The sequence below is a fragment of the Macaca mulatta genome, chromosome 10 (genome assembly GCF_049350105.2).
Source record: "Macaca mulatta isolate MMU2019108-1 chromosome 10, T2T-MMU8v2.0, whole genome shotgun sequence".
Classification (NCBI taxonomy): domain Eukaryota; kingdom Metazoa; phylum Chordata; class Mammalia; order Primates; family Cercopithecidae; genus Macaca; species Macaca mulatta.
This window is the reverse complement of record NC_133415.1, coordinates 87392596-87419514: the sequence shown is the minus strand read 5'-3', so window position 1 is coordinate 87419514 and position 26919 is coordinate 87392596. Positions and strand designations below refer to the sequence as shown.

General features: G+C 43.4%; 1 protein-coding gene and 1 long non-coding RNA gene across 6 annotated transcripts in view; one reads left to right on the top strand and one right to left on the bottom strand.

Moving 5' to 3' along the window:
• The window catches only part of LOC144332094 (uncharacterized), a 38158-nt gene extending 23285 nt beyond the window's left edge, over positions 1–14873 (bottom strand). The window contains exon 1 of the long non-coding RNA XR_013399845.1: positions 14825–14873. This is a non-coding gene — a long non-coding RNA (uncharacterized LOC144332094). The remainder of the gene's footprint in view (positions 1–14824) is intronic.
• The window catches only part of PIGU (phosphatidylinositol glycan anchor biosynthesis class U), a 109468-nt gene that overhangs the window by 37376 nt on the left and 45173 nt on the right, over positions 1–26919 (top strand). For 4 of the 5 annotated variants that reach the window (XM_077951532.1, XM_028828342.2, XM_001104089.5 and 1 more), the window contains one exon: positions 14313–14410. The exons of the other annotated variant lie outside the window; for it this stretch is intronic. In XM_077951532.1, coding sequence (XP_077807658.1) covers positions 14313–14410 — 98 coding nt within the window. The remainder of the gene's footprint in view (positions 1–14312; positions 14411–26919) is intronic. 5 annotated transcript variants of the gene reach the window in all.

Below are 26919 nucleotides of genomic sequence, written 5' to 3'. Positions count from 1 at the left end.
AATTTTTAAATGAGACACTAACATATTGACTGGAGAGTCCGTGAATGGGCAGGGATTGTTGGTGGATCATTTTCACTGTAGCGGGGATCAGGCAGTGGGCTGGCCTCTTTCTTTGGGTCAGGGGCATTTACAAATGTCATCATCTGCATGTTTTATTTTGCTTTGAAACTATTCAGTTTTCCCAAAGAGGAATCCTCTAAAGTCCTGTCTGGGGTGGCAGAGTTAGGGCTTTTTTGGGGGGTGGAGGGTGCATAAGACTAGCTGCTGGAGTTGTGAGAGCAGCAACAGGGAAGGTTGCTGGTTTCAGTCTGGAGACTTTATTTCACCTCATTGCTTTTCAGCCCACACCTATGCTCATTCCATTACTGTGCAAAGTAGTTCCTAGACTTGTGCCCTTTCTCCAGTTAGCTTTCTCCAGAACTGAGGTCTTCTGCGGGTAGAGTAGAAAGTTAGAGGGATGGGTTATGCGGCAATGGCCATTTGGCTGCACATGGTTGGGATAACACCTGTTGTTCTGAGTGGTCTGTATATAAACTTTCAACTTGATTTTTTTTCTCTATGCCTTACCCCCACCTCCCATAGCACCTGATGCACTCTAGTGCTGAATTTCTCAGAAGTTCTGTGGGGTGAGTTGGCTGATTTTTATTAGTAGTTCTCTTTGTAGGCCACTGTGCTGTAATTTCTTCCACATCACCAAGTGATTTATTCTTCTCTCACCTGCTTTATATTTTTTCACTATTGTATTAAAGTTGGTTTTGCTATAATCTCCTTTTATTTTCTTTGTGGTTTAATATGGTTTTAATCTTTTGTTTTCATTTTAGTGACATTGTTGACGGGAGAGATGATAAACACGTGATCAATCTGTTATTTTTAACTAAAAGTTCCTCTGTAAGCATTTGGGTTATATATTTCCAGATTTTTCCTACATTTTTCCCTCTAGACTTTTAAATGTTGTATCAGTTAGCTAGTACCACAAAAATGTTAATAAACCACTCCAGAATTCAGTAGCTTAAAACAACAACAAGTGTTTACTTAGCTCATACATCTGTAAGTCAGCAAGGAGTCAGCTGATCTAGGTTGGACATCGCTCGTCAGTTGGCTGGTTACATGGGCTTCATTTATGCATCAGTGACTGGCTGGAGTTGGCTAATCTAGGTTGGGCTCTGCTCCACATGGCTGTCATCCTCTTGGGCCAAGGGATAGACCTAGGTATGTTCTTTTCATAGCATTGGCAGAAGCACAATGGTGAGCAAGCCTAGTCACGCATGTGCTTTTTAAGTTCCTGGTTGCATCACATGTGCTGATATCCCATTGATCAAAACGTAACACATGGCCCGGTGTGGTGGCTCACACCTGTAATCCCAGCACTTTGGGAGGCTGAGGCAGGTGGATCATGAGTTCAAGACCAGCTTAGCCAAGATGGTGAAACCTCGTCTCTACTAAAAATACAAAAATTAGCCAGGCATGGTGATAGGCACCTGTAATCCCAGCTACTCAGGAGGCTGAGGCAGGGATTGCTTGAACCCAGGCAGCAGAGGTTTCAGTGAGCCGAGACTGCGCCACTGCACTCCAGCCTGGGCAACAGAGCGATAGTCCATCTCAAAAAAAAAAAAAAAAAAAAGGTACACGTGGCTGAGCCCAGGGGTGGAGATTTCCATCCTGTTCACAACAGGAAGGCACTGCAAAGTTGTATAGCAAAGGGCCTGGACATGGTGGGGGTGGGGAGAAATTGGGGCCAATAATACAACCTACTGCATATAACATATATCAATAAATGTCTAATCTATTTTTTTTTTTTTTTTGAGACAGTCTCGCTCTGTCTCCCAGGCTGGAGTGCAGTGGCATGATCTCAGTTCATTGTAACCTCTGCCTCCTGAGTTCAAGTGATTCTTGTGCCTCAGCCTCTCAAGTAGCTGGGATTACAGGCACACACCACCATGCCTGGCTAGTTTTTGTATTTTTAGCAGAGACAAGGTTTCACCATGTTGGTCAGGCTGGTCTCGAACTCCTGACCTCAAGTGATCCTCCTGCTTTGGCCTCCCAAAGTGGTGGGATTACAGGTGTGAGCCACTGCACCCAGTTCTAGTCTATCATTTTTAATGGCTGCATATTCATTTTATGAATATAGAAATTCTTTAATCAATGTATATATCATTAAATATTTAGGTGATTTTCCAGTTTTTAGCTGTTTAAATATTACAGTTAACTTTCTAATGTACAGCAATTTTTGCACTGTTTAGTTATTTTCTTATAATGTCCTAGAAATAGAAATATTTGCCACTTTTTAACAATTTCTGGAATGAATTTATTGATTTTTTTCCTTTTTGTGGATGATGGGGTCTCACTGTGTTGCCCAGGCTGGTCTCGAACTTCTGGGCTCAAGCTGTCCTCCCACCTCTACCTCCTTAAGTGCTGAGATTACAGGCGTGAGCCACCACACCCAGTCGGATTTCTGAAATTTATTGCCACATTTATACTCCCATAAGAAACATGCAAGAGTCCTTGTATTTGTACAGTATTGTTAAATAGTTCGTGTGCTCGGGAAGTAAAAAGTAAAAAGTTTTATGCAGAACCTTTTACTTAGAGTTTGCTTACCTTTTCTGGGGTGGCACACGAGGATGCCTTAGGTCTTTATAAGAGATTGTTTCTCGCCGGGCGCGGTGGCTCAAGCCTGTAATCCCAGCACTTTGGGAGGCCGAGACGGGCGGATCACTAGGTCAGGAGATCGAGACCATCCTGGCTAACACGATGAAACCCCGTCTCTACTAAAAAATACAAAAAAAAAAAAAAACTAGCCGGGCGTGGTGGCGGGTGCCTGTAGTCCCAGCTACTCGGGAGGCTGAGGCAGGAGAATGGCATAAACCCGGGAGGCGGAGCTTGCAGTGAGCTGAGATGCGGCCACTGCACTCCAGCCTGGGCGACAGAGCGAGACTCTGCCTCAAAAAAAAAAAAAAAAAGAGATTGTTTCTCTTGGAATGCTTATGAGTGGTCTTTCTATAGGCCTATTAGTTTAATTTATTATTGGGTTACTTAAAATGGCTTGATATTGCATAGCCTGAATTGTCTTGTTCTGAAGATTGTGGTCATTTTTGTCAGAAACAACTCTTAACAGTAAATACTCTGCTGTCTGTGAATACTCCCTGCCTCAATCCCTGTTTCCAGAGTGTCAGGTTCAGATAGGTTGTCATTTATCAAGGTGTCTGGTGTCCGTAAAAATAAAGAATACACGCAGCAGTCTGGCAGAAGGGACCAAGTACTGGCCTTTGGAAATGTCACCTTTAAAATAGCCGAGTGCAAAGATAGAGAAACTGAAGACATGCCCTCAGAAGGTGCATGTTTATTTGTTTCCCTAGGAGTCGCACATAAAAATGTAAAGTATGCCGTTAAAAAAATATATTTTATGCCCTGTAAGTCAATGATAAGGTTTTTGTTTGGGGAAGAAAAACATGTAAGTTTTATGTATCTCTTTCACAGCCATGTTTTTTTTTTTGTTTCACAGAGCAAAAAAATGTTTTATATCACTCTAGATTTTTGTTTAATGAATTTATAGACATTTTCATAATGTTATATACATAATTTTGTTTTACTTTTATCACTTATTAAAAAATTCAGACCTACAAATTGAAAAGTAAGTCTTTCATCACCCTGCCCCACCTCCACTTCAGTTCTTCTTGCGTATTTGTTATGAGGTTCCAGCCCTTCTCTTTTGTTGAACATTTGTTTTCCATTATTTGCTACTGTAAATAACTCACCAACATTTCTAATCTGTTAAAATATTTGAAGAGTTCTATTTTAGCTAGGTCTCTGAACCACTCTAGCTCTTTGAGTGTTTTAGTAATCTCTGCTAACAGTATATATAATAAAGTTAGTTCAGTTATAAATTCTGCAAGTTATATTTCTACAGTTCACATTTTACTGCATATTAATAAAATTATTTAATAAAATTAATGTAGGAATAATTTTATTTTAAAAAAGAAAATATTTGTGAAAATTCACAAGAAAAGGAGTATAAATCATGGAAAATTATGGAAAAATATTCAACTCCATGGATAATTAATAAAGAAAAGCCAATTGAAATTTTAAAACTTTTGAACACTTTTTTTTTTGCCTTGGAAATTGGTAAAGATTTTAGAAGCTAATTCTCAGTTCTGGCAAAGGTTCTATCAAATAAGTATTTTCCCACATGGAAGTTGGCAGATGAATTTGTATAACCATGGGCAGTCTTAAAATGTTTGGAGTTTTTAAAAATTTTATTTATTTATTTTTCTAACACTATCCACCTGAGGATAAAATGTTTGTAGTTTTGATTTTTTATTCTACTTTTGAGAACCTATCCTAAACTAATGCAGAAATATAGACACAAAGCTTTATGGTGCAAAGTTATTAATTGCAGAATTATTTACAATCACTGGAAAAATTGGAAAATACTTTAGAGGGGATTTGTTAAGTAAAATACGGTTTACCCATGTAGTAGGATATTATGCACATGATGTTTAAATATAATTTTAAACTATGTGAAAATGTTTTTTTAAAACAATGTAAAATTTTATCTATCTATCTATATATCTATATATATATATTTTAATCTAATTTTATTTTTTGGAGACAGGGTCTTACTCTATCACCCAGGTCACCTAGGCTGAAGTGCAGTGGCACAGTCATAGCTCATGGTAATTTCACACTTCTATGCTCAAGTGATCTTCCCACCCCAGCCTCCCATGTAGCTGAAATGAGGGGCATGCACCACCATGCCTGGTTGATTTTTTTTTTCTTTCTTTTTTTTTCTTTTTTTTTTTTTTTTTGAGACAGAGTCTTGTTCTGTGGCCCAGGCTGGAGTGCAGTGGTGTAATCTCAGAATTTTTTAAGTTTTTGTAAAGACCAGATCTTACTCTGTTGTCCAGGTGGTCTTGAACTCTAGGCCTCAAGCAATCCACCTGCCTCAGTCTTCCAAAGTGCTGGGCTTACAGGTGTGAACACCCATGCCCAGCATTTTAATGAATCTCAACTATGTAAAAGCAACAAAAATAGTTAGAAAATAGATCCCAAAAGGATAATACGTGTTCCTGTAGAATAAGTTCATGGGTGAGTTTATTTCTTTTCATATAGATATTGATATAGTTTTGTTTTTTTTGAGATGGAGTTTCGCTCTTGTTGCCCAGGCTGGAGTGCAATGGCGCGATCCTGGCTCACCGCAACCTCTGCCTCCCGGGTTCAGGTGATTCGCCTGCCTCAGTCTCCTGACTAGCTGGGATTATAGGCATGTACCACCACATCCAGCTAATTTTGTATTTTTAGTAGAGACAGGGTTTCTCCATGCTGGTCAGGCTGGTCTCGAACTCCCGACCTCCCGACCTCAGGTTATCCACCCGCCTTGGCCTCCCAAAGTGCTGTGATTACAGGCGTGAGCCAGCACGCCCAGCCTCATATGTTTTTTTCCAAATTTCTTCAGTGAGTACATAATTAAAAACTAAAATTAACTTGATTGATAAGAAGATAGGGGCAGTGGAAGTAAACTTGGCAGTGCTCCCCAGACTTCCATGGAGCAGACACATCACAGAAGGGAGTGACCTTGTTTGCTCTGTCCCCTTGACTCTTGCTGCTTGCTTTCCCCTGGCTTCCTTTGTGGCAGCCCAGGGTTGCCTGGGACACTCTGAGAGACACAGGCCAGGACAAGGTCTGGGCCATTGTATTGTGATGTCCTTATTGGAGTGTTGGCTGGGAAACACGGGTCTTTGGGCAGGGTTGATATTAGTTTAGTAGAGCAGCTTAAGTTTCACTTTGAAGGCTGTTGCTTGGGCAAAGTGTACTCTGCCTTTCAGTGAGCTAATTAAAAACTCCCTCCCTGGGAAGTAGTCTTCATTAGGCTTTAAAAAGGAAAACAAACAAACAGATGCTAATAGATGGTCCTGCCTTTTCACTGTTGGTGTTTGTCAACAGTGAGATATTCCCAACTAGAAATTCTTGAAATTTGCCACCTAAGCGTTCTTCCAGCTTTCCTTATGCCACCAAAAAAGGCCATGTGACAGGACTTGCTTGCCAAGGAGAAAGAAGGATCAGTGCTATCAGAAGGTATTCAAGCGTGATTAAGAGTCCAGACTGATCTGGTGGCTAATCCCAGCTCCACTGTTTCTGGCTCTGTCACCTTGGGCAAGTCACTTAACAGTTCTAAGCCTCAGTTTCCTTATGTGTAGCATGGGGATGAAAGAGTGTCTACCTTATAGAGTGAATGTAAAGAATGAATGGTATGGCAAATGGTATGGAGGCATGTAATAACTGCTCAGGTGGTAGTGGTTGCTATTCTTTTTTTTTTTTTTTTTTTTTGAGACGGAGTCTTGCTCAGTCGCCCAGGCTGGAGTGCAGTGGCCAGATCTCGGCTCACTGCAAGCTCCGCCTCCCGGGTTTACGCCATTCTCCTGCCTCAGCCTCTGGAGTAGCTGGGACTACAGGCGCCCGCCACCACGCCCGGCTAGTTTTTTGTATTTTTTAGTAGAGACGGGGTTTCACCGTGTTAGCCAGGATGGTCTCGATCTCGTGACCTCGTGATCCACCTGTCTCGGCCTCCCAAAGTGCTGGGATTACAGGCTTGAGCCACCGCGCCCGGCCGCTATTCTTAATAGTATCTTCCCTTTCAAAAGATCCGTCTGAGCTCTGACCATGTCACTGATCCAGTGAGCTCTGACCACGTCACAGCACTCCAATCTGGACAACAGAGCGAGACTGTGTCTGTAAAAAAAAACTTAAAAAATAAAAGAGACCTCATGATTGTTAGCATCCTTATAGGCCTTATAGGGAGGCCTGGGAGGTTTCAATGAGGTTCTCTTCCTGGAGCCTAGCCTTAGAGGAACAATGGAAGAGTGATGATCCTGAGGCCTGGTGATCCCATCACTTCCAGTTGAGGTTCCTGTGGGCCAAAGCCCTGCCAATGGAAGGAGTCATAGAGGACTCAAGGACCCAGTTTTTGTCAGGTCAACCCAACTTCAAAGCCTGCTTATTCTAATTATCAGCTCTTTAGCCTTGAGCAAATCATGCAGCCTCAAGAGCCTCAATTTGATCCCAGAATATCTACCTTCTAGAGATAGCGGAGGAATAAATAAGAAATATAAAATGCTTAGCATGCTTCCTTAGCAGAATCCACTCAATAACTAGTTGCTCTGCCTATTGTTATTTTTTATGGTGCAGACAGATTGAGATCAAGAGGGTGGCACAGTGATGCAGTCAGAACATGGGGTCTGAAGTAAAACCATTTGGTTTAAATCCTGTTGCTCTCATTCACTAGTTTCGTGACCCCAGGCAAATAACTTATCTGCCTTTCAGTTTCATTATCTGTAAAATGGGGACAGTAATTGTATCCACTGCATGGAATTATTGAAAGGACTAAATGACTTAAGGCAAGTAAAGTGCTTACAGTCATGGCTGGAACAGAGTAAGTGCTCAATAAATTATCATCGTTATCACTGATATGTACTCAGCTCTGAGAGAGGCTGCCTTGTTAAAAGAGCACACTTGGCAAGGAATGTAATACATTGGCCCTGCCCCCAGGAATGCCTCCTCCTCCTGGGCAGTCTCACTTGTTGCCCCAGACCCTGGTGCAGCTTCCTCTTCTGATAGTTCTGTGGGACCTGAGCCCTTTTGACTACATTCCAGTGTGTCTCTGCCTGTCTTGGTACAGGTCATCATCTGTGACCCAATCTCTTTGTTCTCTGATTACTCCACTTGAAGTCCCTGTCCTGAACCAGTCCCCATGGCCCCACCTCATTACATTCCTGCTCAGTCCTGTAGCTGTGCCGCCCACCCAGGCCCAGATCACTGTAAGGTGCAGTCCCTGGAGGCAAAGTATTACCCCAGGTCTTGCTGAGGCTTGTTTTGGCCCCCACCCTGACACAAATAGAGAGTTAGAAGACATAACATATTCAAAGCTAGATTGAGTAGATAATGAAATTTCCTGATACTACAGCCAATGTACATACACATTTGACCAATTTACTCTAATATCCCTAGGATAAAGCTAAATATCAAGGTTTGTATAGAAAGCCTAGTGCCTGTGCATCTGGGCTGCCCTAGAAAATAGTAGATTATATCATTTTGGGGTAAAACTCTTAGTCTTCTTGGCACAGTTCCTTTTGGTTAGGCGAGCGTGATGCCCTAGCTCTTGCCCACATGAGGCTGCCATTGCAGACATGATTTCAGGTATCCTGTCTGGGCCTGTAGGTAGATGTTTTTGGATGACTGTGCAAGCTAAGTCCTCCGTGATCTGACTCCTACCTGCTTGCTGAGACTTTTTGGATTGTAACTTTTTAAATTTTTTTAGACGGAGTCTCGCTCTGTTGCCCAGGCTGGAGTGCAGTGGCATGATCTCGGCTCACTGCGACCTCCACCTCCCGGGTTCAAGTGATTCTCCTGCCTCAGCCTCCTGAGTAGCTGGGACTACAGGCGCCCGCCACCATGCCCAGCTAATTTTTGTATTTTTAGTGGAGATGGTGTTTCACCATATTGGCCAGGCTGGTCTTGAACTCCTGACCTTATGATCCACCTGCCTCGGCCTCCAAAGTGCTGGGATTACAGGCGTGAGCCACCACACCCGGCTGGATTGTAACTTTTTATTGAAGTATGACATATATACAGAAAAATATATAACTCATTAGTGTACAGATACATGAATTTTCACAAAACGTTGAATAACCAGCACCCAGATTAAGAAACAGTGGTACTAGCATCCACGAACTCCTTTTGTGTTCTCTTTCCAGTCACTCCTCCCAGCTCTTGCCCTGTTTTGGCTATATTGAGCTAATTACAGTACCCACCCCCTACCCCAGCACACTGTTCTCTCTTGCCCTCCTGCCCGTGCACAGCCTTGGACTGCCCGGCCTCACCTACTCATTGTTCAAAACTCAGGTGTCAGCCTCCCTTGATGGGCTAAGTCTGCTTCCTTTGTACTTTCCTCCTCTATTTTGTAATTGTTTACTGGCAGCTGCCTGAGGATGGAGACTATCTGAGTCACCAGGTTTCCTGGCACCCAGCACACTCTTCGTATAGAGCAAACTCCAGAAATGTTTGCTTATTGCACAGTTTGTTTAAAATATTTGAAGTCACTTCTCACTTTCCTTGATCTTCTCTGACTCTGCCCCAAGCACATATCATTCCTCTTCTGCCTTCCTAACTCCTTTTTATCCCTTCTAGCTTTTTTCAAAACACATAGCGCTTTCTGGGTCTCCTGCCTGCCTCCATACTCACCCTCACTTTTGCTCAGGCTGTGCGTATGCCCCGTCCACACCTGTCCCAGCATCCCACACCCAGATTTCCCACACACCAACCTACTGACTGTTGCAGCACCGTGTTTCTGCCCCCAGACTGCAGGCCTCAGCCATGCAGTAGTTCACAGAGAGCATTCTCTGGGCCAGCTCCCTGCCGCAACAAACCTTCAATCGCTATTCTGCAGGCTCTGCTTTATTTGAGTCAGATTTATTTTGTGTTTTGCCCATGTTCATGACTGTGTATTACACTTCATAAGTTTTTCTTCCTCAAGAACATTGGTTTCCTTTAATATTCTTGTATTTTTAAAAAAGATTTCATATGTATTGCTGAATGATATTCATTCATTCATTTCTTCATTTGTTCATTTATCACATGTGCCAGGAACTGTGCTAGGTGCTGTAGAGCCAAAGTTAAGATAAATGTATTGCCCTTGAGAAACTCACAGAGAAATGGGGAGAGAGAGAGAAACATATGCAGATTATTATAAGATAGCATTGGTATTGAATGAGATAGGCTTATTAACACAGGGATTAAGAGTGGGTACCGGAGTCAGCTATGTGGTTTTGGTCACATTACTGAAGCTTTCTGTTTCTGTGTCTTGGTTTCTTGACCTGTAAAATGGGTAGAATGTGTGGTTTTTATCTCAGTAAAGCTGTTATAAGGAGCAGAAATAGAGCTTTCACAGGGCTATTGTGATGTTTCCTGAGGACCTTTTTGAGTCAGAAACTGTTCTCGATGCAGAGGATACAGTACAGTGCCTGGCACCTAGGAAGTGATCCATAAATGTCAGCTATAATCACGGTTTACGTTACCACCTTTGCTTGGGCTCATAGACAAAGTGACCTTTCACCTGGCTATCGAAGGAATGGTTTCTACTAGAAAAAGGGCAGAGAAGGATGGCTTAGGCAGAAGGAATAGCCTAAGAACAGACACAGAAGAATGAAATAGCATGATGTTTTCAGAAATTGGGAATAGTCCAGTGTAGCTGGAGGACAGGGTGTGTGTGGAAGAGTGGTGAGAGGTGAAACTGGAGAAATGAGACCCAGTGGTGAAGGGTCTTGTTTGCTGTTGGAGTTTAGACTTAACCCGATAGATGAAATGGAACCATCAGAAGCCTTTAAAGACTGGCTTGCCACAATCTGAACTGCTTTAGAAGGCTCCTTTGGTGCTTCTGTGGATGGACTTGGTTGAGAGGCAATTGGGAGACCGCTAAGGAGGAGAGGGAAAGGCTGCTGGAGAGAGATGATGAGAGCAAGAACTGAAGGGATAAATGCTCCAGAGGTGGATCCACAGGGCTTGGTGACTGGTGGAGGAAAGAACATGGGAGCTGGAGGGTGAAGGGTTGCCAGGCTATCTGGCTAGTTGTTGATGCCGGTTACCGACAAAGAATAGCAGGAGGAACAGATTTTTCCTTCCCAAAGACTACTTCAGTCTATGGAAGGAAGACTGCTTCTTCCTGATCCTAGGAGCAAGTATTCTAAAACTCACAAGTCCATTCGACTAGGCTGTGAGCCTCTTTTTCTCTCTTGGGCCTTATAAACAGTCAGTTTCAGACAAGCAATTATTAATCTCAGGCAATTAGGGCAGGAGATGGCTGTGTTTATTTCACTCCTTGTGTCTCCTCGGGGAGAGAGAGGAGAAAGTCATGTGTTTGTTTTCACCATACTGTGCGAATGGATGGAGTTGGAGCATTAGCCTCCATCCTCTGGTAACAGACACATGGACCTCTTCTCTTGCCTACTCCCAATCCATAGAGAACCATGTTAAGTTAAAAAGTTCTTTTCAGTGTTTTCCCTCTCTTGGCCAGTTTCCCACCAAAACATTCAGATTTTTGACCCAATGAAAGAATCAATCCCTAGCTCACTCTAGCTGTTGGGCTCCAGAACAGCACCTTTCCCACTACTGCCACCTCCCTATCCCAGAGTGACCTGGTTCTGAGTCTAAAGTCTGTGGCTCAGCAGATGTATGCATGCCACTGCTGGTGTCACAACTTAGCTGAGCATGATCCTGTTCCTACACAGTCGTAATTATGAGTACCCTGGATACAGGACATCATGACTGGCACTGTCAATATGGCGAGACATCCCCCCTCTCCATAGAATTCTGTCCTGTTACTTCTAGCTTCTTTCTTTCTCTGCCTCCCTTCTACTTTCTGTCAGCTAGGGTTTTTCTAGCTGATGAGTTTCTTTGGTTTGAAGAATAAAGCACACAGAGTTCTTTTCTCTCCACTCCCTTGTCTGTGAAGTTGTCGTGTTTATAACCCTTTGTCTTCCAAGGTAGTTTTTAGATGTTTCAAGTATACAGACCACTTTGGTGGCAAAAGATCTCGTCAATTATCTCTTCCTATTTGTCTCTAGAGCTGGATTAGCAGAGAGGTAAAACTCCTTGGACTGGAGTGACTGGTTCCTCCTTTTATGAAACACCATTGAGAGGATGTGTTATTTTTATTTTTTTATTGAAACAGGGACTTACTCTGTCACCCAGGCCGGAGTGCAATGGTTCAGTCTTAGCTTACTGTGGCCTCAACCTCTAGGGCTTAAATGATCCTACCACCTCAGCCTCCTAAGTAGTTGGGACCACAGGTGTGTGACACCGCAACCAGCTTATTTTTTTTTATTTTTATTTTTGTAGAGATGGGGTTTCACTATGTTGCCCAAACTAGTCTCTAACTCCTGGGTTCAAGCAGTCCTCCCACCTTGGCCTTTCAAAGTACTGGGATTACATGTGTGAACTACCATGCCCAGCCTGTTACTTTCAGTAAATAGTTGACCCCACACTAATGAGAGTGAGCATGGATATTGTCATTTTAGAAAACATCATTACAAGACACCTGTTGGGCTTTATACCTTGGACCATCAATTGCACCCTACTGATTTCTGGGCCACTTGGAAACTCCTGTTGTAAACTAGGGCTCTCTATCCTTAGTTTTAGAGTATCCTGTTGTCTTAAGGGAATAGCTATTTTTTCAAAGAAGTTAGCTTTTTTTCTTATGACAAAAACAAAGCATGTTCATTTTAGAAAGTTTAGAAAATGCAGTGAAGCAAAAATGGAAAATTGTTCATAATTTCACTACCCAGAGATAACCACTATGAACTTTGTGGCCTTGGCTTTTAGTCTTCTATTTATTTACTTATTTTTGGTAGTCTGAGACTGGGCAATTTACAAAAGAAAGAGGTTTAATTGGACTCATACTTCCACATGGCTGGGGAAGGTCTCACAATCATGGCGGAGGGCAAAAAGCACTTCTTACATGGCGGTGGCAAGAGAGAATGAGGAAGAAGCAAAAGCGGAAACCTCTGATAAACCATTAGATCTTGGGAGACTCATTCACTATTACGAGAATAGCATGGGAAAGACCAGCTCCCATGATTCAATTACCTTTCCCTGGGTCCCTCCCATAACACATAGGAATTCTGGGAGATACAATTCAAGTTGAGATTTAGGTGGGGACACAGCCAAACCATATCATTCTGCCTCAGCCCCTCCAAATCTCATGTCCTCACATTTCAAAACCAATCATGCCCTCCCAACAGTCCCCCAAAGTCTTAACTCATTTCAGCGTTAGCCCAAAAGTCCACAGCTTAAAGTCTCATCTGAGACAAGGCAAGTCCCTTCTGCCTATGAACCTGTAAAATCAAAAGCAAATTAGTTACTTCCTAGATACAATGGGGGTATAGGCATTGGGTAAATACAACCATTACAAACAGAAATTGGCCAAACCAAAGGGGCTACAGGCCTCATGCAATTTGGAAATCCAGCAGGGCATGATCTTCTTTGACTTCATGTCTCACATCTGGGTCATGCTGATGTAAGAGGGGGCTTCCCATGATCTTGGACAGCTCCACCCTTGTGGCTTTGCAGGGTATAGCCTCCCTCTCAGCTGCTTTCACAAGCTGGTGTTGAGTGTCTGTGGCTTTTCCAGGCCCACAGTGCAAGCTGTTGGTGGATCTACCATTCTGGGATCTGGAGGACGGTGGCTGTTTTCTCAGCTCCACTAGGTGGTGCCCCAGTAGGGACACTGTGTGGGGGCTCCGACCTCACATTTCCCTTCCACACTGCCCTAGCAGAGGTTCTCCATGAGGGCCCCGCCCCTCCTGCAAACTTTTGCCTGGGCACCCAGGCTGGAGTGCTGTGGCACAATCTTGGCTCACTGCAACCTCTGCCTCCCAGGTTCAAGCAATTCTCCTGCCTCAGCCTCCCGAGTAGCTGGGATTATAGGTGCCCACCACTACCCCTGGCTAATGTTTATTTTTAGTAGAGACGAGGTTTTACCATGTTGGCCAGGCTGGTCACGAACTCCTGGTCTTGATCTGCCTGCCTCGGCCTCACAAAGTGCTGGGATTACAGACTTGAGTTACTTTGCCTGCTGGCTTTTAGTCTTCTAAAAAATGTTTGTGCATGTTTTTTAATAAAAGAAATGATAATATATGTCTCTTTTATAAACTTCATTTAATAGGATATTATAAACACCTTTCTGTGTCATTGCATATTCTTAATAGCATCATGTTTAATGATTTCATAGTAGTCCATTTTATATAGGAAGTGAGGACATTACTAATAAAATTAATATACTTTCGTTTGAAAAAAAAAACATGAATTCTCATGAATGTAGCAGGTAAGGAAGGGCTGTTGTAAAGAGTGATAAGTGTTGCAACAGTCAAAGGGATGGGTTTCCAGCTCTGAATAACATAAGCAATAATTGTAGGCTTAGTAAATTGGTACATTAGATAGGACATGGATGTTAATAGACTTGCTCCTTTATACATCTTTGGGTTGAAACTTTGTAAAATCGTTCTAGGTCTCAAAATTTCACAAGATTTATGCCTGTAGTGTCTCAGGTTGCCAAAGGTAGATGGTTTTGACTTTCTTGGTTTTCTTTCATTGGCAATCAAGCCAAGAAGCTCTGACTGTGTGAATTTGCATAGCACCTTGTGTACCAGGAGGCACTTGGCAGGTGATTATTTGAGCAGTTATGGAAGGTTTTGTGTTGACAGGGACTCACTGAGTCTAATCATGATTGATAAGGCTGGATTATTCCATACATTTCTTTCTTTTTACAGGCAGTGCTTTCCTCAGTGCTATTTTTCTTGCCTTAGCGACATACCAGTCTCTGTACCCCCTTACCTTGTTTGTCCCAGGACTCCTCTATCTCCTCCAGGTAAGCGCTTGCTGGTCAGAAGCCAGCACCCAAGTGACATTTAATACATGGCCTGGTCCCTGCTCGGGGGAAGTAAGGGCATGGGTTAGTAAAGGCAGCAGGAAACTTGCTCCTAGTTGAAAATACAAACACATAGAAACTTGACTAACTTTGGCCGGGCGCGGTGGCTCAAGCCTGTAATCCCAGCACTTTGGGAGGCCGAGGCGGGCGGATCACGAGGTCAGGAGATCGAGACCATCCTGGCTAACACGGTGAAACCCCGTATCTACTAAAATACAAAAAATTAGCCGGGCGCGGTGGCGGGCGCCTGTAGTCCCAGCTACTCGGGAGGCTGAGGCAGGAGAATGGCGCGAACCTGGGAGGCGGAGCTTGCAGTGAGCCGAGATGGTGCCACTGCACTCCAGCCTGGGCGACAGAGTGAAGACTCCGCCTCAAAAAAAAAAAAAAAAAAGAAAAAAAAAAGAAACTTGACTAACTTTAAACAAAGTAGACTTAGTGATCATTAAGTCCCAACTACAGTTGACCTCCCCATATCTGCAGGGGATATGTTCTAAAGCCCCTAACGGAGGCCTGAAACTGCATTTGGTACCGAACCCTACATATACTATGTTTTTTCTATCTAATAACTAAGATAACTACTAAGTGACTAATAGGCAGGGATACACTAGACAATGGGGCGATTCATGTCTCGAGTGGGACAGAGCAGGACAGTGTGAGATTTCATCACACTACTCAGAATGGCATGCAATTTAAAACTTATGAATTGTTTGTTTCTGGAATTTTCCATTTTAGTACCACAGTTGACAACAGGTAACTGAAACCATGGAGAGTGAAACCTCAGATAAGGGAGGCACTACTGTATGCATATCCTTGCGAATGTATAAGTGCATTTTATTTTAGATATTTGCAAATGCAACTATCTTGCATTTTTCTTTTCTCAACTAACGATCCCCTCTGAGCTCATTTCTTTAACTTTTCTTTGTAATAACACTTTGTAACATTCTTACAGGACTTAAATGGAGTATGTGCATCTGATATAATGCTTGGAACATTGTGGGTGATCAATAAACATTAATTGAAGAATACAAATAGCTGACATTTACTGAGAATGGATTACACGTCAGGCACCATGCTAAGCACTCTGTAGGCATCATCTCATTTTAACCTTATAAGAACTTTATGGAGTAGGTCATATTATTAGCCATGTATTAGTCTAGTATTAGCCATATTAGACACATGAATTGAAACTGGAATGTTGGGAGGTTAAGTCACTTAAGGTCACAGGACCAGCGAGTGACATTGCTGATATATGAACTGTGGCCATCTGATGCCAGAGCTTGCTCTCTAATCATCTTTTTCTACTCAAATGAGAATAGTACATGTTTCTTCAAGAGGAAGTAACTGCATGTAGGCCCCACATTGTCCAAATCTTTTCTTACAAGAGAAATGTTTCTTGAAAGTGTACAGGTGACAGTGCCAGGACTTAAACCCAGAAATGTCTGATTTCGGAGTCTTTCTTAATCTCAAGCACTGCTAAAGCTGAGTGTGTATTCCATTTATTGAAATAGGCCATATGCATGTTATTTTAAATGATTTCATAATATTGTGTTGATGCAGACAACGATTCATGGTTTGCTTGATCTTTTTCTTATTTGGGGAATTTGAGATATGTCTTTATTTATGTTTGAGATATGTCATTTATATTAATTGTCACTAATATAAATAATGTAGAAATTTTTTTTGGTTTTTTTTTTTTTGAGAGCAGGGCCTTGCTCTGTCAGCCAGGCTGGAGTGCAGTGGCACAATCTCAGCTCACTGCAGCCTCCATCTCCCAGGCTCAATCAATCCTCTCATCTTAGCCTCCTGAGTAGCTGGGACTACAGGCGTGTGCCACCACACCCAGCAAATTTTTTGTAGAGATGGGGTTTCGCCATGTTGCCCAGACTGGCCTTGAATTCCTGGGCTCAAGCAATCCACCCACACACCTTGGTCTCCCAAAGTGCTAGGTTTATAGGAATGAGCCACTTGACCCAGCCAGAAATTTGTTTTTATTTGTTTTCTCTTTCTTTTTCTTATTTTTGAGACAAGGGTCTCACTCTGTTGTCCAGGATGGGATGTGCAGTGCAGCAATCACAGTTCACTGCAGCCTCAACCTCCCGGCCTCAAGCAATCCTCTCACCCCACCCTCCCTAGTAACTGGGACTATGGGCATGCACCACCACACCCAGCTAATTTTGTATTTTTTTGTAGAGATGGGGTTTTGCCATGTTGCCCAGGCTGGTCTCAAACTCCTGGGTTCAAGCGATCCTTCCCCCTTGGCCTCCCAAAGTGCTAGGATTATAGGTGTGAGCCACCGTGCCCAGCTTGAAATTATTTTCTTCAAGTATGTTCCTTTAGCTAAATCATTGGAACCAAGGTGAAAAGTTGTATTGTTCTTATTAGGCAATTATACCAGATTGTTCACCAGAAAGCCTGAACCAGTTTGCAGTGCCACCATCAGTATCTAAAGAGAAGTGGACCACTTGCCTCCCCATCTGCCAGCACTGACTTTTCAAGTTTGATTTATGATTGCCAGTTCAGTAGATGTGTCACCATACTGTGAAGTTATTTTGCTTTGATGTTCTCTCTGTATTCTTGCTGAGTTGAAGCATCTTTCCACATGACAATGTGCTGCTTGTATTTTCTTTTTTATTTCCTATTTATGGCTTATTCTTTAGAAAGTCTAAGCACTAAGAATATATATAGCCAGACTTTTTATACAACTATGTATCAAATAAATAATATAGTATATTTATTCATACACATGAATGGACCAGAAATTTAAAAATGGTTTCTGAGCTTGTCCAACCTGCAAAAAATGAATAAGTAAATAAAAGAAGATAAAAATGGTTTCTTGGCCGGGCGCGGTGGCTCAAGCCTGTAATCCCAGCACTTTGGGAGGCCGAGACGGGCGGATCACGAGGTCAGGAGATCGAGACCATCCTGGTTAACACGGTGAAACCCCGTCTCTACTAAAAAATACAAAAAACTAGCCGGCCGAGGTGGCGGACGCCTGTAGTCCCAGCTACTCGGGAGGCGGAGGCAGGAGAATGGCGTGAACCCGGGAGGTGGAGCTTGCAGTGAGCTGAGATCCGGCCACTGCACTCCAGCCTGGGTGACAGCGCGAGACTCCGTCTCAAAAAAAAAAAAAAAAAAAAAATGGTTTCTTAAGCCAATCTCTATGCACCACTTTATATAAAACAACTTATGTTTAAAACTAAAGGAAATTTCCTCCTGACACTAGTGGACAGTACAACTGACTCATGAAGTCAAGCAGCTCCTCTACCAATATTGACTAAGTACCTATAATGTGCTAGATACTATGCCAGACTGCAGACATAAAGCAATTGAAGGATGCTGAGCAGGTGAGTGCTCCTGGAAGATTGTTTTGGCAGCAGCCTGTGGGGTAGATGGGAGTAGGAAGAACTGAAGTTGGGAAAGCTTAGAACATTGAACTAGATCAAGTCAGAGGGGTAAATTTGGGGCCCAAACCAGTGTCAGAGGAGATAGAGAGATGAGAGACTAGATGCAGGGGAATTCTAGGAGGTAGAATCAGCTGTGCCTGGCAACTGTCTGTATATGGGGACAGGAGTGGAAGAGTTTGAGATGAACTTCAGGATCCCATTTATGCAGAAATTAAAACTCCATCTCCCACTATATTTGTATATATATTTTTATAAGTATATGAAGTAGCCTGGTGTATTAGTCCATTCTTATGCTGCTTTAAAGAACTGCCCGAGCCAGGCATGGTAGCTCACACCTGTAATCTCAGCACTTTGGGAGGCTGAGGCGAGTGTATCACTTGAGGTCAGGAGTTTGAGACCAGCCTGGCCAACATGACGAAACCTCATCTCTACTAAAACTACAAAAATTAGCCAGACATGGGGGAGCGTGCCTGTAATTCCAGCTACTTGGGAGGCTGAGGCAGGAACATTGCTTGAACCCGGGAGACAGATGTTGCAGAGAGCCTAGATCGCACCACTGTACTCCAGCCTGGGTGATAAAGTGACACTCTGTCTCAAAAAAAAAAAAAAGAAAAGAAAAAGAACTACTGAGACTTGGTTATTTATTTATTTATTTTTGCTGGTGGTACATGAAATACTTTTTTTAAATTTTTTAAAAAATTTTACTTTAAGTTCTAGAATACACGTGCTGAACATGCAGGTTTGTTACATAGGTATACATGTGCCATGGTGGTTTGCTGTACCAATCAACCCATCATCTAGGTTTTAAGCCCCACATGCATTAGGTATTTGTCCTAACGTTCTCCCTCCTTTTGTCCCCCACCCCGTGACAGGCCCTGGTGTGTGATGTTTCCCTCCCTGTGTCCATGGGTTCCCATTGTTCAACTCCCACTTATGAGTGAGAACATGTGGTGTTTGGTTTTCAGTTCCTAGGTTAGTTTGCTAAGGATGGTGGTTTCCAGCTTCATCCATGTCCCTGCAAAGGACGTGAACTCTTTTTTATGGCTGCATAATATTCCATGGTGTATATATGCCACATTTTCTTTATCCAGTCTATCATTGCTGGGCATTTGCATTTGTTCCAAGTCTTTGCTATTGTAAGTAGTGCTGTAATAAACATACGTGTGCTTGTGTTTTATAGTAGAATGCTTTATAATCCTTTGGGTATATACCCAGTAATGGGATTGCTGGGTCAAATGGTATTTCTGGTTCTAGATCCTTGAGGAATCACCACACTTCCACGATGGTTGAACTAATTTACACTCCCACCAACAGTATAAAAGCATTCCTATTTCTCTGCATCCTTGCCAGCATCTGTTTTTTCCAGACTTTTTAATGATTGCCATTCTAACTGGTATGAGATGGTATCTCATTGTGGTTTTGATTTGCATTTCTCTAATGACTAGTAATGATGAGCTTTTTTCATGTTTCTTGGCCACATAAATGTCTTCTTTTGAGAAGTGTCTGTTCATATCCTTTGCCCACTTTTTTATTTATTTTTTTTTTTCCTGAGACGGAGTTTTCCTGTGTCACCCAGGCTGGAGTGCAGTGGCATGATCTCGGCTCACTGCAACCTCTGCCTCCGGGTTCGAGCGATTCTCCTGCCTCAGTCTCCCAAGTAGCTGGGACTGCAGGCACGTGCCACCATGCCTGGTTACTTTTTTGTATTTTTAGTAGAGACGGGGTTTCACCATGTTAGCCAGGATGGTCTCAATCTCCTGACCTCATGATCTGCCCACCTCAGCCTCCCAAAGTGCTGGGATTATAGGCATGAACCACTGCGCCTGGCCTGTTTTTTTCTTGTAAATTTGTTTAAGTTCCTTGTAGATTCTGGATATTAGACTTTTGTCAGATGGATAGATTGTAAAAATTTTCTCCCATTCTGTAGGTTGCCTGTTCACTCTGATGATAGTTTCTTTTCTTTTCTTTTTTTTTTTTTTTTTTGAGACAGAGTCTCACTCTGTTGCCCAGGCTAGAGTACAGTGGATCCCGGCTCACTGCAAGCTCTGCCCCCTGGGTTCACGTCATTCTCCTGCCTCACCTTCCGGAGTAGCTGGGACTACAGGCGCCCGCCACCACGCCCAGTTAATGTTTTGTATTTTTAGTCGAGACGGGGTTTCACCTTGTTAGCCAGGCTGGTCTCGATCTCCTGACCTCGTGATCCGCCTGCCTCGGCCTCCCAAAGTGCTGGGATTACAGGTGTGAGCTACTGCTCCCGGCCATGATAGTTTCTTTTGCTGAGCAGGAGCTCTTTAGTTTAATCAGATCCCATTTGTCAATTCTGGCTTTTGTTGCAATTGCTTTTGGTGTTTTAGTCATGAAGTCTTTGCCCATGCCTGTGTCCTGAATGGTACTGCCTAGGTTTTCTCCTACGGTTTTTGTGGTTTTAGGTTTTACGTTTCAGTCTTTAATCCATCTTGAGTTAATTTTTGTATAAGGTGTAAGGAAGAAGTCCAGTTTCTGTTTTCTGCATATGACTAGCCAGTTTCCCCAGCACCATTTATTAAATAGGGAATCCTTTCCCCATTGTTTGTTTTTGTCAGGTTTGTCAAAGATCAGATGGTTGTAGATGTGTGATGTTACTTCTGAGGCCTCTGTTCTGTTCCATTGGTCTATATATCTGTTTTGGAACCAGTACTATGCTGTTTTGAGTACTGTAGCCTTGCAGTGTAGTTTGAAGTCAGGTAGCATGTTGTCTCCAGCTTTGTTCTTTTTGCTTAGGATTGTCTTGGCTATACGGACTCTTTTGGGGTTCCATATGAAATTTAAAGTAGTTTTTTCTAGTTCTGTGAAGAAAGTCAATGGTAGCTTGATGGGAATAGCATTGAATCTATAAATTACTTTGGGCAGTATGACCATTTTCATAATATTGATTCTTCCTATCCATGAGCAAGGAATTTTTTTCCATTTGTTTTGTCCTCTCTTATTTCCTTGAGCAGTGGTTTGTAGTTCTCGAAGAGGTCCCTCACATCACTTGTAAGTTGTATTCTTAGGTATTTTATTCTCATTGTAGCAATTGTGAATGGACGTTCACTCATGATTTGGCTCTCTGCTTGTCTATAATTGATGTATAAGAATGCTTGTGATTTTTGCACATTGATTTTGTATCCTGAGACTTTGCTGAAGTTGTTTATCAGCTTGAGGAGTTTTTGGGCTGAGACGATGGGGTTTTCTAAATATACAATCATGTCATCTGCAAACAGAGACAATTAGACTTCCTCTTTTCCTATCTGAATACCCTTTATTTCTTTCTCTTGCCTGATTGCTCTGGCCAGAACTAATGCTATGTTGAATAGGAGTGGTAAGAGAGGGCATCCTTGTCTTGTACCAGTTTTCAAAGGGAATGTTTCCAGTTTTTGCCCATTCAGTATGATATTGAGACTTGGTCATTTATAAAGGAGAGAGGTTTAATTGACTTACAGTTCCACATGACTGGGGAGGCCTCAGGAAACTTACAATTATAGTGGAAGGGGAAGCAAACATGTCCGCCTTCACATGATGGCAGAAAGGAGAGGTGCCAAGCAAAGAGGGAAAAGACCCTTATAAAACCATCAGATCCTATCAGGAGAAGAGCAGCATGGGGGTAACCATCTCCATGATTCAGTTACCTCCCACCAGGTCCATTCCATGACAGGAGGGGACTATGGGAACAACAATTCAAGATGAGATTTGAATGGGGACACAGCCAAATTATATCACCTGGGCCTTGTGGGTCATAGTCGGGTATTTGAAAATCAGTGTAGTCACATCCAGGAAACAAAACCACCTGTTTAAATATGAAGGAGGGGTCAGGCATGGTGGCTCACGTCTATAATCCCAGCACTTTGGGAGACCGAGGTGGGTGGATCACCTGAGGTTAGGAGTTCAAGACAAGCCTGGCCAACATAGCAAAACCCCGTCTCTACTAAAAATACAGAAATTATCTGGGCATGGTGACTGGTGCCTGCAATCCCAGCTACTCGGGAGGCTGAGGCAAGAGAATTGCTTGAATGCAGAAGGCGGAGGTTGCAGTGAGCTGAGATTGCGCCACTGCACTCCCGCTTGAGTGACAGAGTGAGACTCTGTCTCAAAAAAAAAAAAAAAGGTGAAAAAAATGTGAACATGGAAACAGAAGAGGAAATATTCTTTTTTGTTTTGTAACAGGGTCTTACTCTGTCACCCAGGTTGGAGTGCAGTGCCGTGAACATGGCTCACTGCAGCCTAGACCTCCTGGGTTCAGGCAGTCCCCTTGCCTCAGCCTCCTGAGTAGCTGGGACCACAGGCATGTGCCACCATGGCTGGCTTATTTTTTGGTTTGTTTGTTTGTTTTAGAGACAGGGTCTCACTTTGTTGCCCCGGCTGGTCTTGAATTTCTGAGCTAAAGCAGTCCTCTCGCCTCAGCCTCCCAAAGTGCTAGGATTACAGGCACGAGCCACCACAACCAGCCTCAAATTATTCTTTAGGGCTGAGTTTCTGCCAGACTACTAAGTGGATCCTTTGAAGTTGAGTTTCACAGGGATCCATAGGCTCCAAGGAGAGAAGCTAGAACGAATGGTTGATTGGTACAAGAAGCTTAGTATAAGGTAGTTCTGTGACAGAAGGAGATGTCCTAAGTGAGGTGAGTTCCCTGTGAATCATGGTGTTTAGGCCAGAGGCTGAATGGCCACTTGTTGGGGAGTTGTAGCAAAGCTGTGAGTACCAGAGTGAGTGGCTGGACCCTGATCGGCTTCAGAATGCTTTCTACTTCTGAATCAAAATGGATTTGATAACCTCTTTGAGCTGACACATCTGCTCTTGACATTCTCTTTTTCTCCAAGTTTTTTTCGAGCCCTACGTAGGCATAGACCTCTAGGAAAGGTGGTGTAATGTAGTATGTAAGGGCACAGCTTGACTGGGACATCTTGTTATGACAGAAAGCAAAGTAGTCCTCAAAGTCTAACAGGACTAAGTCAGAAAAACACTGGTACCAGCTGAAAGGGGCTCATACCACCCCAATTTGGGAATTTCTGAGCATAAAAAGAATGACAACCAGTAATTATAAAACACTGGATAAAAATCCATGTGTTTGGCTGGGCATGGTGGCTCATGCCTATATTCCCAGCACTTTGGGAGGCCAAGGCAGGCGGATCACTTGAAGTCAGTAGGTCAGACCAGCCTGGACAACATGGTGAAACTCCTTCTCTACTGAAAATACAAAATGAGCCAGGCATGGTGGTGGGTGCCTGTAATCCCAGCTACTCGGGAGGCTGAGGCACGAGAATCGCTTGAACCCAGGAGGCAGAGGTTGCAGTGAGCCGAGATTGCACCACTGCCCTCCAGCCTGGGCCACAGTGCAAGACTCTTGTCTCAAAAAAAAAAAAAAAAAAAAATTCATGTGTCCATAGTGGTGCTCACTAAAAGGGCAAGAAGAGAAAAAAATATATAGACCATCATCAGATGTGGCTATTTTACCAGTTTCTCACTCTGAAAGTAAATAATTAAAAGCAAAGAACTGAGCAATTACTCTGCCTTTTAAAAAGGAACCATAGCTGGGTGCAGTGGCTCGTAGTGGGTGCAGTGTTGGGAGTCCCAGCACTTTGGGAGGCTGAGGCAGGAGGATCACTTGATCCCAGGAGTTTAAGACCAGTCTGGGTACAACCCAGAAGCACAACTCTGTGCAGTCCCATGGCACAGACTCTGCACAACTCTGTGCAGTCCCACAGCAATGTCTAGGGGGGTACTTATGACCCCTGGAGCTGCAGAAGGTGTTTGTTACCTTGTGCTCTTTTAGCTTTGCCATCCTCTGATGGCTTAAGCATTCCACATCTCAGTATGACAGCCCTCTGTATCCCAACCTCTTGTTTGGCGTCCAGGAAGTATCAGGTTGCACAAATCAATTGGAGATGGTAAATGCAGGGGATTTTATTGCTGATGAAAGTAGCTGTCAATGGGATGGAGATCTGGAAAGGGGATTGAGCGGGAAGGTGGTCTTCCCCTGAGTTCGGTCATTCCTGGCTGAACCCTTCTCTAAGGTCCCACCATCAAGGCATCCCTCTGAAATCAAGCTGCTTCTCTCCAACATCTGGCTGCTGCTTCTCTCTCCTTCTCTGCCACTCCGCTGCCAGTGGAGCCTGGGGTTTTTATGAGTACAGGATGGGGGGCAGGGCAGGCCAGGGTGGTTTTTGAAAAGGCAACAGGGATGTGAAGTTCTCCCTTTAGGTCAGGGGTCCAGGCTTGAGGGTGGGGCCCTCACCAGGAACTGCCTTTTTCTACCCAGTATTTCCCTGCCTCCTGTCTGTATCACATGGATGCTAAAATCACTGGGTGAATGGTTTTTAGAGAACAGTGTATTTGCATTTGCATTGTGTCAAAACATTATTGCCTAGTCCCCACCCTCTAGATTCTTTGCTAATAGCAAAGGGAAAAATACATATTTATGGCCGGGCATGGTGGCTCATGCCTATAATCCCAACACTTTGGGAGGCTGAGGCGGGTGGATCACGAGGTCAGGAGTTCAAAACCAGCCTGGTCAAGGTGGTGAAACCCTGTCTCTACTAATAATACAAAAATTAGTCGGGCTTGGTGGCGGGTGCCTGTAATCCCAGCTACTCAGGAGGCTGAGGCAGAGAATTGCTTGAACCCGGGAGGCGAAGGTTGCAGTGAGCTGAGATCATACCACTGCACTGCAGCCTGGGTGACAGAGCGAGACTCTGTCTCAAAAACAAAACAAAACAAATAGACAAACAAAAATCTTTACGAAGACATATTCTGGTAGTCACCACCTTAGCTAAGTAATCCAACTCTTATCACTTACAGTGGAACAACTTGATATGATATACTGCTTGGCATCATGCACTATAAAGTACACATTATCAACTCTGAAGTATTCTTACCCAAAAAGTTACCCTTAATGAAGCCTTAAGATCTGACTTTTGGTTTTTAGGAAATAAAAGAGCAGAGAAACGAGTTAAATGACACCACAAGGAAGCAGTAAGACAAACCAGAATGTACTATGGTGTTTTAAGAAAGCTGGTCTGAGTCTGTTCAAAATGTCAATGTCATGAAAAAGAAAAAGTGGAGAAACCGTTCTGGACTAAAGAGACACAATAACTGAATGGAATGGGAGAGTCTTGATTGGATTTTGGGTTAAAAAAAAAACAACTATAAAGGATGTTTTGGGGGACAACTAGAAAATTTTGAAGATAGATTAGATTCTAGATGATGTTAGGGAATTTTTTTTTTTTTTTTTTTTTTTTTTTTTTTTGAGATGGAGTCTCACATTGTCGCCTAGGCTGGAGTGCAGTGGCACGATCTCGGCTCACTGCAGCCTCCGCCTCCCGGGTTCAAGCAGTTCTCCTGCCTCAGCCTCCCAAGTAACTGGGACTGCAGGCACCTGCCACCACACCTGGCTAATTTTTTGCATTTTTAGTAGAGACGGAGTTTCACCATGTTAGCCAGGATGGTCTCGATCTCCTGACCTTGTGATCTGCCTGCCTCAGCCTCCCAAAGTGCTGAGATTACAGGCGTGAGCCACCACACCGGCCAGGAATTGTTAATTACCTGGATGTGATGATAGTATTTTTTTTTTTTTTTTTTTTTTTGAGACGGAGTCTCGCTCTGTCCCCGGGCTGGAGTGCAGTGGCCGGATCTCAGCTCACTGCAAGCTCCGCCTCCCGGGTTTACGCCATTCTCCTGCCTCAGCCTCCCGAGTAGCTGGGACTACAGGCGCCCGCCACGTCGCCCGGCTAGCTTTTTTTGTATTTTTTAGTAGAGACGGGGTTTCACTGTGTTAGCCAGGATGGTCTCGATCTCCTGACCTAGTGATCCGCCCGTCTCGGCCTCCCAAAGTGCTGGGATTACAGGCTTGAGCCACCGCGCCCGGCCGTGATGATAGTATTATGGTATGTAGGAGAATGTCCTTATTTTGGGCAACTGCATGCAGAAGTGTTTTGGGGAGAAGTGTCATGATGTGTTCAACTTTTACATGGTTCAGCAAAAATATATGCATGCAGAAAGATAAAATAAGGCAAGGTATTAATGTTTAATCTAGACAGATATATGGTTGCTTATTGTATTCTTCCAACTTTTCTGCATGTTTGAAAAAATTTATAATAAAAAAGAGGGAAATAGAGTACAGACTCTGATGTCTTGGTTTGGACACTTATTAACTCTGTGACCCCGAGCAAGTGACTATTTAACTTCTCTCTGCCTCTGCAGGGATAATATAATAGTCCCTACTGCAAAGGATTAATACACGTCAAGTGGGCCGGGTGCGGTGGCTCAAGCCTGTAATCCCAGCACTTTGGGAGGCCGAGACGGGCGGATCACGAGGTCAGGAGATCGAGACCATCCTGGCTAACACAGTGAAACCCCGTCTCTACTAAAAAATACAAAAAACTAGCCGGGCGAGGTGGCGGGCGCCTGTAGTCCCAGCTGCTCGGGAGGCTGAGGCAGGAGAATGGCGTAAACCCGGGAGGCGGAGCTTGCAGTGAGCTGAGATCCGGCCGCTGCACTCCAGCCTGGGCGACAGAGCGAGACTCCGTCTCAAAAAAAAAAAAAAAAAAAAAAAACATGTCAAGTGTTTAGAACAGAGTCTGATAAGGGCTCAGTAGGTATTAGCTATGATTATTAGTATTCAAATGTTCATGAAAGGACATGATCACCAGTATGTGGGGCGATGAGGGGAAAAGAAAATAGTTCATCTTTTGAAGTCAGAGGAACTGTAAAAGTTAGTTTGTACTTACTCCTTTGACACTATAAACGTTCCTCCATTCTGCTGGTGGAATTTCTAGAGAGTCCTGGTATCTGATCGGTGCCAGAGGTGAAACTAGTCTTCCTTTCCTTCATGAGACACAAGATCAAAGGAAGGGGACGCTGCATATGGCTCCCTGGTGAGTCACTTATGAGAATGGTAGTTTGAGCCCATCTTGTTCCCTCTGGCAACTCAACTCTTTCTCTGACCTTGGCTTAGAGCCTAGTTTCCAAGTCAGAGAGAGGTTTAAAATGTTATGATTTGATAGCATGCGGAAAAAAATAGAGAGCCCTAAC